Raw genomic sequence first — 16,061 nt, 5'->3', positions numbered from 1 at the left:
ATGTGCCTGACCAGAAGTATAAGCCCTGAGTACACCTCTTGCCCGCCCTGGCCTCCATGTTCCTTCCTGTGCTATGGGATATTAGCAAGGAAGGCCTTAGGGTCCTCCTATCCCAGCCAGCCATCTTGAAATGCTAGTTAGAGACCTACAGTGTGAGGGGGCTTGGGCATGGATCCTGAGAGACAGAGTGGAACAGGAAGGCCATCCCACCCCCAAGCAGGGCCAGCCACACACACCTCCATGCTGGAGTTGAAGGCCCGGTTCACCTTGGCCTTGATATTCACCACTTGGCCGACACTGAGGAGAGGAAAGCAGGAGGTAAGCCTTCCAGAGGGACCAAGGGAAAGACAGGTGCCTCAGACGCCCACACCTCAGCAAAGGGAGGAAGACTGGCAAGAGTACTTCTTTTTTTTTTTTTTTTTTTTTTTTTTTTGGTTTTTCGAGACAGGGTTTCTCTGTGTAGTCCTGGCAGTCCTGGAACTCACTCTGTAGACCAGGCTAGCCTCGAACTCAGAAATCCGCCTGCCTCTGCCTCCCAAGTGCTGGGATTAAAAGGCGTGCGCCACCACCCGCCCGGGCTGCAAGAGTACTTCAAGACTCCCAGAACATAGTCACACGATTGTAATGTCACCAAGCCAGCAGACAACATGAGCACTTGTTCCATAGATGGAGAATCAGAGCTTCCATGGCAGCTAATTTACACACCACCCACCCCCAGTTCAGGAGCTAGAGTCCTCTTTTTGCTCTACAGCTCCCTCCTTGGGGCAGCCTCCTATCCCCCAGTGTCCCGAGCTCACCCTCCAGCACTCCCCCCGGAGTATGACCTCTGCCTCCTAAGCCTTTAAACTGCACTGGACCAAAGCCCCTGGCTTTTGTTCTCTCTTCTGATTCATTTCTGTGGTTCAGGAAGCCAGAGCCTGTGCAGGGTGTGTGGCCACATGCTCTACTGTGAGTCCTAACCCAGCCCAGGGAGTGTACGCTTTGCTCATCGCACCGAGCACACGAGGCAGGGTGAGACCTCCATAAACAGTGACTGAAGCACTATCCATCCACATTTACCAAATGCTTGCCAAGTGCCGATGGCTGGAGAGAGGAGTGGGCAGGGATATGGGAACACTTAAAAAGTGCGATGTGTGCATTTCCACATTTGATCTTAAACTTGGAGACAGGTTTACAGGGGAGTGACATCAGAGAGGCTAAGCATTTGTCCAAAGTCACCCAGCTAGCAAGGTCACCCAAATAAGGATTCTCAATGGGCTTTGTTGACAGAACCAGTTCTTCCTAGGTACAGCCTGTTCTTCTGAGAATGTTTCCCATGTCCACACAAATCTCCTGGGAGCCACCTAGCTTGCCCTGTTCCCAGAGTGTGGCCAGCTGATGGGCTGTCAGGGTGAGGAGGGCAAAAGGCTAGACATCTGGCCGAGTTCAATCACTGTGACCTCAAGAAGTCCTTCACCCCCTCTGCACCATGGCTCATGAACATGCAGCGTGCACTGCATGCCACCAAAGCTCAGAAGGGTCCGTTCCAAGGGGCATGCCAGTCACAAGGCCATAGTGTGGCCACACAAGACTAGGTTTGTCATGCTCTGCTTCAACTGTCACACCACAAACTGGTGACTTGGGGTAAGTCACCTCACCTCTGAGTCTGTGTCCTTGTGTGTATAGCTCTGGAAACGCAGGATGACAGCCCAGTGAGGGGTAAGGTCATCCAACCCAACACCTGACTCATCGGTGCAGGGGCTCGGTGAGTGACTTCCGCTCACAATGTGGGACACTTCATCTCTGCCCATGTTTGCAGCAATACGACACTCGGGCAGAGAGGTGCCATCTGTACACTGTATTTTTACACGCATTTATCCCTGTATAGATATAAAGCAAAGTAGCAAAGCAGGAGCTGTCAGATCCGGGCAACAGTGCCACGTTCTACAGTTCCATGCATTTGGAAGTTTTCATGATCAAAAGTTAGGAAAGAGGGCTCGAGAGATGGCTCCATGGACTTGCTGCTCTTCCAGACTACCTGGGTTCAAGTCCAGAACCCATATGTCAACTTACAACCACCTGTAACTCCAGTTCCAGGGGATCTGAAGCCCTCTTCCGGCCTCTGTGGACACTACACATGTAGTACACATACACACATGCAGTCAAGACACTCACACATAAAATTAATAAAAAGTTTTAGAAGAGACAGATTGTGGGACGTAAAACCATAGCAGAAAGTTTGGTAAGGTAGAGCAGGCTGAGACCAGGAGACTCGGTGGGCACACACCTGACGCTCCCTCCCAGCTCCCTGTCAGACTTCTGACTTGGAACACATGTGCCACGCGCCTCACATAAAAGAAACATATCCTATGGTCACATAGGCTCAAAATAGAGTTCTGCATGCTAATGAGGATCCTAGAGGGCCAGAGGGCGTAGCCAATAAGCTTCCCTTCCCAGACATTCTTCCTCCATGCAAAAGGTATTTAATCTCAGGCCCACACTGAAAAGTTGGGGATGGTACATTATGCCTACATTTTCCACCATGAACAACCAATAAACCGTTTAGACCCACGGACTGTCTCTTTTCGTCAAGATCCACCGTGAGGAACCTGGGAAGGCCTTTGTCTACAGAACCACAGCTTTATTCTCCCATAGAAGGCCTCTCTGCACTCCCAGCCCCAGTGGTCACCAAGCCTGCCTCAGCCAAGCTAAGGCCCCTGCCCCAGGTTAGATGCTGTCTCCAGCCCAAGTGCCTCTGGCTTTTCCACCCCTGGCTTTCCCACCCCTGGAATGGTGAGTTGTGTTTCCCTACAGCCCAGCACCCAGCCTGGCAGGTGGGGTAAATGCAGTCAAACTCCCCAAATTCCACCTCCCCAAGAGGCCGTGCCCAGTGGTAGGGTAGACGTGACCCGACAATAGGCAATTTCAGAGATTTTAATGTTTATGAAAGTATATTTTTATAATTGCTAGAGAAGAATCACTTCAAAGATTGCAGTGTTTATTAAAGCATATTGTTACAATTGATCATTTTTGCTATCAGCCTCCCTTCTGTCACCTCAGAAAGGGATTGATCCTAGTGCCTCGGGCAAGTACTCTACCACTAAACTAGTCGCCAGGGCTTTTTGTTTTGTTTTGTTTTACTTTAATGTTGAGACAGGGTCTCTCACTAAGCTGCTCTGGTTGACCTTGAACTCACTCTGTAGCTCATACTGGTCTTGAATTCATGATGCAACTACCCTAGGTTTTGAGTAGCTGAAATTACAGGCTTGTGCCACCAGGCATGGCTTAGCCTTTTTGATCAAGCCTGATTGCACCTAATTTTGAACTAAGCTTTATCATGGCTGTGAACCTACAGGAGACATCACGGTCTATATAGGGACTGGTCCAGACGGGGTCCTAGGCACTCATCAGAGATCTGGGAATATAGATTCCTCACAGGGAATGGGGGATTGCTGATTTAAAATGAACTGATCTTTCTGTGGTGTTAAAAGGGGTCTGAGGGGACTGGAGAGATGGCTTAGTAGTTAAGAGCATATACTGCCCTTGCAGAAGATTTAAGTTTAGTTCCCAGCACCCATGTCCAGTGGGTCACGACTGCCTATAGACTCAGCTCCAGAAATCTAATGCCTCTGGCCTCCACAGGCATCTGTACTCACACGCGCACACACACACACCACGGGGTGGGGGGAGGGAGAGAGAGGGAGAGAACATCCTACATGTCCTGGAACTCTGCAGACCAGGCTGACCTGGAACTCAGAGATCCATCTGCCTCTGTCTGCCTCCTGAATGCTGGGATTTGAGGCGGGCACCATCACTACTACCCAGTTCAGGTAAATAATTTGAAATAATAAAATAAGTCTTTTTTTTTTAAAGAAGAGGGCTGGGAGTGACTCAGTTACAGGGTGTTGAAGGAGGAAGAAGGAAAGAAGGGAGAGGGAAGAAGGGAGGAAGGGAAAGGGAGGAAGGGAGGGAAAGAGAGAGGATACACAGTCCCCTTCAAGAGAGCTGATTGGAGGTGAGAGGTTAGGAGTTAGGGAGCTTTAGAAGACTCAGTTGATTTGCAAACATATTTCCAGCCTTATTGGAATAATAAAAAATAACAACATAGCAAAACAAACTCACAAGTCAGTGTGGTCATATGCTGACAGTACAGCACTGGTGAGGAAAAAATAACTGGCCATTTTCAGGTGTGATAATCATGTGGAAGTTGTATAAAATTAGTTCTTAGTCCTTCCAGATATGTTTGGAAATGTTTTACTTTGTCTTCTACTGTTTGAGAAGGGGCCCAGACTGACCTTGAACTCAAGATACCCTGCCTCGGCTCCTGAGTAATGGCATTTCAGATATGGAAAGCCCTTGAGATGTTTTATTTATTTAATTAAACTAGTGTGTTTATTTGGAGGTTATTTTCGAGACAGGGTTTCATTATGTTATATAAACCCAGTCAGTTTTGAATCACACTCACAGCAATGCCCCTGTCTCAGTCTCCCAAGTGCTAAGCCTATCAGTGTGCCCCACCACACCTGGCTTGAAATATTTTTAAATAGCAAAACCTACAACAAACAAAGGTAAACCTGTAACTGTTCAGGTGCGGCCAGGCCTATCCTAGCCACTAATGTGCTCCAGGCTCTGTACAATGTGCCCTCCTTCTGTACCCGCTGCCCAGACTCAAGGTCAGCTTCTGGCCCTGCAGCAGCAGGTCCACCCTCCACATATGCACGCTAGCCCTCTCCATGCTTCCCTGATACAGTGCCACAGCCACCAAAGCACAAGGCTCACAGCCCTCCAGCCAGCTTAGACCACTCCAGGAAGTGTCCTGGAGGCCCTGCCCTGGCACTTCAACCCCGTGAAGCCCACTGATAAAAAGCAAGGACCCTAGGGCCAGTCAGCCTCCTGTTAGTCAATCCTGGGTCCTCACCTGCTGTGTGACGCTTAAAAGTTTTCTCACTCCTCTGTGCCTCAGTTTCCTCCTCTGTAAAGTGAAGATACTAACAACAAAGACCTCATACTGTAGCCCTCATTATTAACATGTCAACAAGTTAAAAAGTCATTTTAATCAACATATTGATAAAATATAAATGTAAGACCTTAATGAGAGGAGAACTCAGGACTGCCTTCAGGGATAAAGCCTTTCTGTCAAGCTGAAAGTGTTTATCAAACTGATTCAAGATGGATCCTCAGAACTGAGGGATAAATAGCAAAATAAAGACAACTCAGCAGCTTACCAGAGCTCACTATCTCTGTTGTGGTGGTGGGAATCAAGCCCAGGGCTCTGCATGCTGAACACATGCTCTGCTACTGAGCCACACTTCAACCCCCGACTTTCCACTGCAAATGCAAATGACATTTCTATATCTGTTCCTCTGCAGACTGGATAGAGGGCATGAAGACTATGTTCTGGCTGTTTGTGTCTGCAAACCTAGCATACCACCAATACTTTCTGGATTAGTTAAGGCTCTGAACCATCTTAACTAGGTTTTGTTTCTTTCCTTTTTTTTAAGGAATTATTTATTTACTTTATGTATTTGAGTACACTGTTGCTTTCTTCAGACACACCAGAAGAGGGCGTCAGATCCCATTACAGAGAATTGTGTGCCACTATGTGGTTAGTGAAATTGAACTCAGGACCTTTGGGAAAACAGTCAGTGCTCTTACCCGCTGAGCCATCTCTCCAGCCCTTAACTAGGTTTCAACTGCATGATGAAACACCATGACCAAAAGCAACTTGAAGAGGAAAGGGTTTGTTTCACTCATTATCCAAGAGAGGGCAGGGACCTGGGGACAGACACTAAAGTCGAGGTCATGGAGGATGCTGCTTACTGGCTTGCTCCCTATGGCTTGCTCAGCCTGCTTCCTTATACGGCCTAGGACCATTTTCCCAAAGTGCCATCACAGGAGCGGACTGGGTCCTGCCACATCAATCATTAATCAAGAAAATGTCCCACAGTCCAATCTGACAGGGACATTTTCTCAATCGAGGTTCCTTCTTCCCAAATGACAGCTTGGGTCAAGTTGACATAAAACTAGCCAGTCCGTTAACTAATACTGAATACGTAGTGAACAAGCGACTGAATACAGGGACCAACTGACATTCCTCCTTATTAGTCACACACAGGGTATCAGGCAGCTCTGAATAAGGCCTTGGCATTTGACGTCCTGTGTATGGATGGCATATCTAGGTGTGGGCAGGTAGCAAGAGCTCTATGTAAGGCCTGTCCTGGGCCAACGGCTCAGTAGCCTTCTAGTGTTCCAGCCTGGTGAGGCTCAGTGGCAAAGCATGTGAGGGAACCTGTACAGCCACTGAAAAATAAAGTTATCTCTGAGTAAGAGCTGGAAGGGGGTGGGACACTGGTGGCTGGCTCACTCTTCTAGAGCAGACCTCGGTGCCTTGTCAGGGGGTCTCCCTTTGGAATAATCTCTAGTGTGCTATGTAATGTCTTCGTAAACATCTTCTCCAACACCTTCTGAATGCTTTAATAAGGAGCCGAACAGCCTACAGCAAAGCAGGAGAGGACAGGTGGAAAACCCAGGCAGAGATAGGAACTCCGGGAAAGAGTCAGAAGACTGAAGGAGAAATAACTAACAAGCCACATGGCGGGACACTGCTAGATGACCACATTTACTTAGATGAGCCAGTCGAGAGTCTGCCATTTAAAAGTCGACGTGTCATTATTAGGGGCTGGCACCTCAGAGACAGTTCTGCTACACTCCCTATAGTCCAGTGACCAGGAAACTATGGATAAATGTCTGAGCTAAAAGAGCTATTTCCTGACCAAATTCAAGTCCTTTCATTTCACAGGTAAGGAAACGAGGCCCAGAGAGAGAACCTGACTTACCCAGAGTCACAGAGCACCACATGACACACCGACACCCAAGCTGCTGGCTCTGCATAGTTCCACAGCCTGGCCTTAGGCCTCCTCTACCAGAGGAGCCTTTCCAACTGCAAACCTGAGGCAACTTCCCTGGCCCCACCCTGACAAGAAAGCCCACCATATGGCACAAAGCAAAAGATCATGCCTAACCCATTGCTGCCCCACATGCCTGCAGAAAGATGTTCCACCCCCAAAACACCATACTTCCACCCTCTAAGGACACCAGCCCCCTGAGTCAGCTCCAAGTGCCACACAGTCTGGTAGGTGGGGGATGGGGGTGCCGGCCCTTGGCTGGTGAGTAGAGAGAGACCAAGAGAGTAATCAAACCAAAGGGCCACTTACCTAATGGTATGATCGAAGTAGATGTCATCCATGGAGGCTGTGACACAGGGGCAGCCAGCATGCCTCTCCGCTGGCTCAGGAGAAGAAAGCCAGATGTTAGCAGCCTCCCCGTGTCACACAGGCCTCTGACCAAGTATCTTCCAGAGGCTTCTCCATGAGGAGTTCCCACCCTTCTTCCACTTCTACTTCCTTGCTTCAGCCCTGGGTCTGCTCTGGAGCCCTTTCCCTGACCCCACAGCTGCCCCGGGGGCCTCTTAAACCCTGCTGGTGTGGCCAAGTCACAGCCCTAGAGGCTGGTCATGGAAAGGATCGTGAACATTCACGGTCAGTCCCTGTTTCTGGCTTTTACTAGCCAGCCAATCGCTGTGGTTAAAGGCACAGCAGAAGCAGACAGGGACATCTACACGGTACAACACCCAGGGCTGGGTAATTTGCAGGACAGGCTGCTCTGACAACTAGATGAACAGAGGCAGGGGACCAGCAGGACCTAAGACCAGAAGGGGAACAGTGTGGTATTCATGAGAGAGGAAAGAGATCATCTTTAAAAACTGAGGCCCCTGCCCGGGTTCCACGGGGCAAGCAGTGGGAATGTGATGACGAGCCTGGAGCACCGCCTCACCTGATAGGCAGGCTGTGGTGTCGATCCATTTGAGCAACTGTCCAATGCTAAGTTCCCCACGGTGGTTAGTGTGGCAGGGCAGCACCAGCTGGCTCATCTGTACCTCCGTAGGGTTCCGATATTCTTCACCCTCTGCCATGGTGGAATCGTCTCTGGACTCCGGATGAGAGACTGACTTCCGGGATGTGCGACTAGAGAACATAGAGGCGAAGCCCTGGGGACAGGTGAGGACGGCATGGTCAGCATCTTGCACATCTCTGCACTGCCAAACCCTGACACCTCAAATACACAGAGGGGGAGAAGCTTCTAGGACCACCTCCCACCAGCCTCATCAGGAGTGGCCACCACCTCCAGCCCAGGATCTCAGAATTCAGGGAAATGCCACCTGTGTCTGCTCCCTCGAGTTCCTTGTTACAGCTAGTGGGCGACTTTTAAAGTCTTCCTTTACACTGACTTTTTTTTTTTAAACAGGCTGCATAGCTTTGGCTCTGAGCTCTTGCTCTTTCTCAGCATCTAGACAGCTGGAATTATAGACATGCTGTCATATTTGATTCCTAACTTTCTCTCTTGAGAAAGTCCAAAGGGTGGTAGGGGGCTAGACAGATAGCTTAGCAATTAGGAACACTTGCTGTGGACTGAAGAGATGGCTCAGTGGTTAAGAGCACTGACTGCTCTTCCAGGGGTCCTGAGTTCAGTTCCCAGCAACCACATGGTGGCTCACAACCATCTGTAATAGGATCTGATGCCCTCTTCTGGTGTGTATCTAAAGACAGCTACAGTGGGCTCATATACATAAAATAAATAAATACATCTTTAAAAAAAAAGCACTTGCCGCAAAGTCTGAGGACCAGAGTTCAGATCCCAGCACCCACATAACAAACTGAGTGTAGTGTTTCAAAGGAGAATGCCCCCCCCCCAAACCCTATAGGTTCATATATGTGAATGCTTGGTCCCCAGTTCTGCTTAGGAAGGATCAGGAAGTGTTGGTTCCTTTAAAAATAAAAAAGAAAAGAAAGAAAGAAATATTATAAGAATATGGATATTTTTAAATCCCAAGTATGGGACATGGGGCTGATTCAGTTGTCCACAGCAGCTGACTATGATTTGCCTCATGCTCTAGCAGGGTCGTGATGTTGCCAGCATCAGATAGTTTCTGCGATTGCGTGATATTAAGAATTCAAGAAACTTTTCCAAGGATATGTAAACAAATGTCAGAGCCCTAGGGGTAAGTGGAGGGGGGGCGGTTGGCTTCTTGCTTGTTAGTTGTTTGTTGTTGGTCACCATTTGTTAAGTAGTAGTGCACAAAGAAGAAACAAGAAGAAATTAGATATCCTGCTAGTGAAGATCAAACTTGCCCCCAAGGAACTCGATGCCCCTAATAAGCAGGAAGTAGCCTAACAATAACATTGCTCCCTTCCCCTCTATTCTTTTTTCTCTCCTATCTAGTATTAGCAGTTGAAAGGGTGGAGAAGAGTGGAGGAAAGAACCCACAAAGTAGCCAAAGTCCAGCTACACAGTGTGGCCTTGTTGTAAGCGCGTCACTGGGACAGGCTTTGCAGATTCAAAAGCCCATGCCATTCCCAGTCAGCAGCTCTCTCACGCCTCATGGTTGTTGCTCAGCTACTGTTCCAAGCCATGCTCACCTACCTGCTGCCATGCTCCCTGCCATGATGGTCATGGACTCACCCTCTGAAACTGTAAGGCCCCTGTACACTCTTCTAAAAAATGCCTTGGTCATGGTGTCGCTATACAGCAAAAGTAACTACACTGAGCATTTTTTTTTTTTTTTTTTTTTTTTTTTTTTTTTTTTTTTTTTTTAAGATTTATGTGTATGAGCCCACTGTAGCTGTCTTCAGACATACCAGGAGAGGGCATCAGATCCCATTACAGATGGTTGTGAGCCACCATGTGGTTGCTGGGAATTGAACTCAGGACCTCTGGAAGAGCAGTCAGTGCTCTGAACCACTGAGCCATCTCTCCAGCCCAACATTGAGCATCTTACAGACTCTCCTGTGACTCTAGCTCCAAGGTGGGCAGAGCCAGGAGAGAAAGTGTGGCATTCATGGGAGGAAATGGGACCATCCTGCCTGAGAACAGGAAAGAGTCACCAAGCTTGAAGCCTCACCTCTCATATGTGGGTTCCAGAACTTTCTCTATTGGTTCTTTGGCTATGTCAAATGACTGACAATGACTACCCAGAGTTCCATACTCAGTAGATCTGAGGAACCCTGGGGCTTGCCGGCTTCCATCCTAGCCAAGAAAATGTGAGCTCTGGGTTCAGAGAGAAGGAAAGGAGGGAAGGACGGAAAGGTGGAAAGTGATCAGTGAAGACCCTTGATGCCTTCTTTTGGCACACCTGCACACACACACATACACGGACAATACAAATAAATTCACTAGATACATTTTTAAATGTAGCAGATACATACATGAAGAAGTCACACATCTCTACCTCAGCATCAAAAAGTAAGGAAATTCTGACATAGTCTCAAAAATAAATAAAAGGTGTAGACATACTGAGACACAGCGGTCACAAAAGGACAAGCACTAGAAGTCATTCATAAGACATCCTTGGATCCTGTTCATAGTACAATGGGATGGCTAGGAGCTGAGCTACTGCTTAATGGGGTGAGCAGAGGGCAGGCTCTGGTTCAAGAAGATTATAAGTTCTGGAGAGGGGGCTGAAGAAATGGCTCAGTGGTTAAGAGCACTGACTGCTCTTCCAGAGGTCCTGAGTTCAATTCCCCGCAACCTCATGGTAGTTCACAACCATCTGTAATGGGATCTGATGCCCACTTCTGGTGTGACTGAAACAGTGACAGTGTACTCACATATAGAAAATAAATAAATCTTAAAAAAAAAAAAAAAAAAAAAAAAAAAAAAAAAGTTCTGGAGGTAGTGAATGGCGAAAAGGGTTCAATATCGGCAGTTAACGCCACTGATGTACACATTTTAATTTCCAGGTGTGGCCGTACACATCTGTAATCCCAGTACTTGGGAAACAGAGGCAGCTAGATCTCTGTGAGTCGAAGTCAGCCATAACTACATGGAGAGCTCTGTGCCAGTCAGGGCTCCACAGTGAGACACTGTTTTAAAAGAAGAGGAAACGGAGGAAGAGGAGGAAGAGGAGGAAGAGGAGGAAGAGGGGGAAGAGGAGGAAGAGGGGGAAGAGGGGGAAGAGGAGGAAGAGGGGGAAGAGGGGGAAGAGGAGGAAGAGGAGGAAGAGGAGGAAGAGGGGGAAGAGGGGGAAGAGGAGGAAGAGGAGGAAGAGGAGGAAGAGGGGGAAGAGGAGGAAGAGGGGGAAGAAGGGGAAGAGGAGGAAGAGGAGGAAGAGGAGGAAGGGGGGAGAAGAAGGGGAGAAGAGGGGAGAAAGGGGAAGAGGAGGAGAAGGAGGAAGAGGAGGGGAAAAGGTGAAGGGGAAGAGGAAGAAGAGGAGAAAAGAAAACAGAAAGGAGAAGGGAAGGAAGGAAAGAAAAGAGAAAAGGTTTAAAGTAGTAAATTCTAAAACAAATGGAGCAAATGTTCCAAGTAAAAGCAGAAGCCAAGCAGCATTGACACCAGCAAGACCTGATGCCAGTCACACTGTGAACAGTGAGAGCCAACGCTCTCCACTTCTCAGAGAACTGGGAAGGACACTGCTGTAGCAGGCAGTCACTATCATGACTTCCAGCGTACTGGTGAAACCTCACTGCATGGTCCTCAGGGCAAGCGCCTGCAGGTCACACTGTTGGTTGTTGCAGACAGTTGCAGCTTCCTGAAGTTTGGTGTGGATGAACCAAGAAAGAAGGCATACGCATATTTCTACAGAAACTATGATTCCATGAAAGATTCTGAAGAGATAAGAGAGGCTAGTATCAAAGTGCAAAGTGACTTCCGAATGTAAAGAATTCACTGGATTGAGTCCCATAGACGTTCATCGCTGAGCTGTGTTCCTGAACTATGAAACATGAATATGTGGGCTAAGAAGTAGCTTCTTTCAATAAACAATTAACAATTACAACAAAGCAAAAATGAGACCTGGGGTTGGCGGGCAGGGAAAGGAGGGAGAAGGGCTGTAAGGGAGAGTCCTCCACCTCCTTTGCAGGGAGGCCTGGGTCAGTGGAGCCCAGGAATTGCTCTTGATACAGTGTCTCAAGCAGTGGCTCCAACTTCATCCCCACAACCCACAGGCTCCTTTCTCATTCTCTGTCTTTCCTGGGGTGGCCTCAGAAGGAGTGCCTCAGTCAGTACTGCGTCTTCAGTGCTCAAGTCTACAGACCATGGAACTCTGGGTAGTCAGTCACCTGACCCAGCGAAAGAACCAACAGAGAAAGCTCTGGACCCCACATATGAGAGATAGGGCCTTCAAGCTTGGCATGCCCTTTCCTACTCTCCAGGCAGAATCGAGGACATGCCTAGTAGCCCTCTGATGAGAGACCTGTTGTCTTTTCTCTGTCTGTCTCTCTAGTCAGAAGTGTGCTCCAGTACTAGACACACCTGCCCTTGTGAGAAAGAATGGGGGTGGGGGTGAGCACTGGGTTTCAGTTCTCATGGCCAATGGTGACTGTCAGCTGTGGTCAGTCACAGCTCATCATCATAGCTCTTAAGTGCTGTATACTCTCTGACGTGCTTCACATGTACAGATTAATTTTATTACAACAACAGACTTGTGAGATAGGTGCCCTATTAACATCATGACACAGACAAAGAAACTGAGGCTGGAGTCAAAGCCCAGCTGCACTCCCAGGGGTCTGGTTGTGATCTGAGCTCCTGTGAGCTATACACACTGCCCCCAGGGTCTCCTAGGACAAGAGGAGGCTAAAGGCCTGAGCCTTGGAAGCAGCATCACAAAGTGCCATGTGTTCACATGACAGGGACAGGTATGAGCCTAGGTCAGCTCACAGTGGCATGAGGGCACAGCTGGCTGGCAGGTCACAGTCTCTCATAAGGGTCATGCAGCTAACCTGACGACTTCAAAACATAGCAAAGTAACTCATTCAAAGCCCATGGCTGCTAGCATGATAGAGACAATCCGGACCTGTCTAACCCAGAACTGCTATGCCTCCCAAAGATGCAGCTTCTTCCAAGAGTCCCTGAGCACTTGGGAGGCAGAGGCAGGCAGATCTGTGAGTTCAAGGCCAGTACTCATCTACAGAGTAAATTTCAGGATGGACAGGGTTACACAGAAAAACCCTGTCGAAGAAGAAGAAGAAGAAGAAGAAGAAGAAGAAGAAGAAGAAGAAGAAGAAGAAGAAGAAGAAGAAGAAGAAGAAGAAGAAGAAGAAGAAGAAGAAGAGGAAGAAGAGAAGGAGGAGGAGGAGGAGGAAGAGAAAGAAAGAAAGAAAGAAAGAAAGAAAGAAAGAAAGAAAGAGAGGCCGGGCGGTGGTGGCACACGCCAATCCCAGCACTTGGGAGGCAGAGGCAGGCGGATTTCTGAGTTCAAGGACAGCCTGGTCTACAAAGTGAGTTCCAGGACAGCCAGGGCTATACAGAGAAACCCTGTCTCGAAAAAAAAAAAAAAAAAAAAAAGAAAAAGAAAGAAAGGAAGGAAGGAAGGAAGGAAGGAAGAAAGGGCAGACAAGAAAAGAGTCCCTGGGTGCCAGGCATGGTGCTGGGAGAGGAGGACAACAGACCTAGGAACTCCTGGCCTGTGTGGGAGTCCACACCAGACAGCTGTCCATCTTTCAGGCTCTCAAAGGCAGCCTGGAGGCTGCTACACTTGAAGCACTAGGTTCTGTTGCCATGGGAACCACTGCCAGCCTGGCTGTGCACTGGGAGCCTGCATGGATGTTGATACAGGTGGCTAGATTTCTGGGTGTGGTTGCCCAGAGAGAAGGAAGGTAGGTTCTGTTTTCCCACATCATTCGCAGGGTGAGAAGCTCTGAGAACATTCTAGACTAGCGATTTCAACCTTTCCAATGCTGTAACCCTTTAATACAGTTCCTCATGTTCTAGTGACCCCAACCATAAAATTATTTCATTGCTACTTCATAATTGTAATTTTGCTACTGTTATGAATCATCATGTAAACATCTGATATGCAGGATATCTGATATGTGACCCCTGTGAAAGGGTTGGTGGAACCCTAAAGGGGTCATGACCTACAGGTGAGAACCGCTGTTCTAGACAGAAGTCCTGTGAGAGCTGAGAAAACAAAGGAGGCAAGATGCAGAGGGTAGGTGAGCAAAACAAAAAAAGTCCATGTGGGGATTCCTGTTGGTGATCGCGAACACAGTAAAGACCTACATGTCTACACAGTGTCCTGAATTACCACATCCTTGGCCTCACAGGATGCTCACCAGGAATGCAGAGATCAGGGATCATGGCCCATCTTACAGATGAGGAAACTGAGAACAGCTAAGCCCAGGCCAGTAGTCAGCACTTGGGATCCAGACTCTCCTGCTCCTTCACTTCAATCCTGAGAGCCTCCCTCTTCCCGTGTGGGAGTGTGACCATCCCTTCAGACCCTATAATGTCTAAAGACAGGACAAATAACTCTGTGACTCTTTCTTTCATTCATTCATTCATTCTTCATTCATTTGATAAACACCTCTTCTGTACTGGACCCTAAGTCAAACACTAAGGATACAAGATGCATTGAGTCTACACACAGTAAGACCTCAGCAGAGAGACAAACAGAAACAGACTTAAGTACAAATCCCATCCTGTCCCTCTGACATTATATGACTTCAAAGAAAGGCCCTTTCTTCCCTGAGCCAAGCCCTAGATCCAAGATTCTGGGTTCTAGCCTGAGTTCTGACCTGCCTAGTTTACAGTAGAAAGACATAGGGGTCATCACCCTGTGAAACAGAAATGCCATGCTTGGGTGAGCAGGGCTGAGTGCCTGCCTGAAGCAAGCAGAGGACGTTAATGCTATTGTCCCACACACACACACACTCTGCAGAAGGAGGGGTGCAGAGCCCCAGCTTAATGTCCAAGCAGCAGGACTGAGTCCTCCAATTACTACTGCATAAATGTCTCGGACTCCACTCTCTCCTTGAGCTCTCTATGGCAATCTGCTCACTTCCAGAGCCAAGATGGGCAGGCAGCCAGCAGGAGGCAGGAATGTGTACAGCCAGGAAAGCTTTAGCCAATGGGGACTCTAGAACATGGCCACTCCTCCCAAGACAGCAGAAACCTGGGATGAAGTCAGAGCCAGGCACGCGGGGCCAAGACAGCTGACAGGGAGGGCGGGCATGTGGAGGTCAGAGTCAGGCCTTCCCAGACTGCAGCTATGCCAAGCACTGGCTCCGGGTCACCCCAAACCTGGCCAGATTTAAGTCCTGACCCTAGTTGACCATGCCATGGACTTGGTTTCCATCCTCTTGGCCCATGTTGCCCCACTGGGTCAGAGCAGAAGAAACCACTTTGCCCAAACCCTCTACAGTGAGATCTGAGACACTAAAAGAAAGGCTGCCCAGTGATACCTAGAGGAGCCAATAGAAACCTTTCGGGAGCCAGGGTTGCTGCTAAGCAACCTAACAGCTTCCCCTCAATTTCCTCCATGGTCCTAGTAGCCAAGTCCCAGTGATCCCAACTCCTTAAATGCTCAGTCCAGCCAGGCAGTAATGGCACACGCCTTTAATTCCAGCACTTGGGAAGCAGAGGCAGGTGGATTTCTGAGTTCAAGGCCAGCCTGGACTACAGAGTGAGTTCCAGGACAGCCAGGGCTAAATAGAAAAACCCTGTCTCAAAAAAAAACAAAAACAAAAAACAAACAAACAGAAAAAACAAAAACAAAAGAACGCTCAGACCAGCCCACTGTCTGCTCACTCTGGACCTTGTATTTCTAACCGTACATATTTCCACAGCCTGACCTCAGGCCCGCACACTATACTGGCCATTCTCAGCCTCCACTAAATGCCCACAACCATAGCCACTTGCTATGCCTTGCCTTTCAGGGAGACCTAATCAGATCTTCATAATACCCTGCCACAGGTCTTCCTGTGGCACTCTGCCTTTCCAAAAGAGCAGTCCTCACCAAGCACATTCCTCACCCGAGACTATGGGATGCAGAGTAAAGACAGGAGACGGTGGTGGGTGAAGACCAAGCCAAGGGAGTCCCTTTCAATCCTGAAAAACCCTGCAGAAGGTAATGCCTCACAGTGGTTAGTGAAGACAGGGAGCACTGAGTTTATGGGCCCATTCATAGCAGTCCTATGGCAAGGGCGATGTAGTGTCCTAGAGGGAGACACTGGCTTAGGAGCCCTTGAAGTAACCCATCATGAAACAGGTGTTGGGGTCACTTCGCTTAGATTCGAGTGCAATTA

The 16,061-nt window shown here is 48.5% G+C and overlaps 1 protein-coding gene across 1 annotated transcript in view; it reads right to left on the bottom strand.

Moving 5' to 3' along the window:
* Window positions 1-106: 106 nt before the first annotated feature.
* The window catches only part of Acot11 (acyl-CoA thioesterase 11), a 40,907-nt gene continuing 24,952 nt past the window's right edge, over window positions 107-16,061 (bottom strand). Inside the window, exons 2-4 of the mRNA XM_076933518.1 lie at window positions 7,813-8,026; window positions 7,194-7,263; window positions 107-297 (exon numbers count right to left, since the gene is read on the bottom strand). Coding sequence (XP_076789633.1) covers window positions 138-297; window positions 7,194-7,263; window positions 7,813-8,014 — 432 coding nt within the window. The 5' untranslated portion in view covers window positions 8,015-8,026 and the 3' untranslated portion in view covers window positions 107-137. The remainder of the gene's footprint in view (window positions 298-7,193; window positions 7,264-7,812; window positions 8,027-16,061) is intronic.

The sequence above is a fragment of the Arvicanthis niloticus genome, chromosome 5, assembly GCF_011762505.2.
Source record: "Arvicanthis niloticus isolate mArvNil1 chromosome 5, mArvNil1.pat.X, whole genome shotgun sequence".
Taxonomy (NCBI): Eukaryota; Metazoa; Chordata; class Mammalia; order Rodentia; family Muridae; genus Arvicanthis; species Arvicanthis niloticus.
The sequence above is the reverse complement of the archived record's forward strand: the minus strand, read 5'-3'. Positions and strand labels throughout refer to the sequence as shown.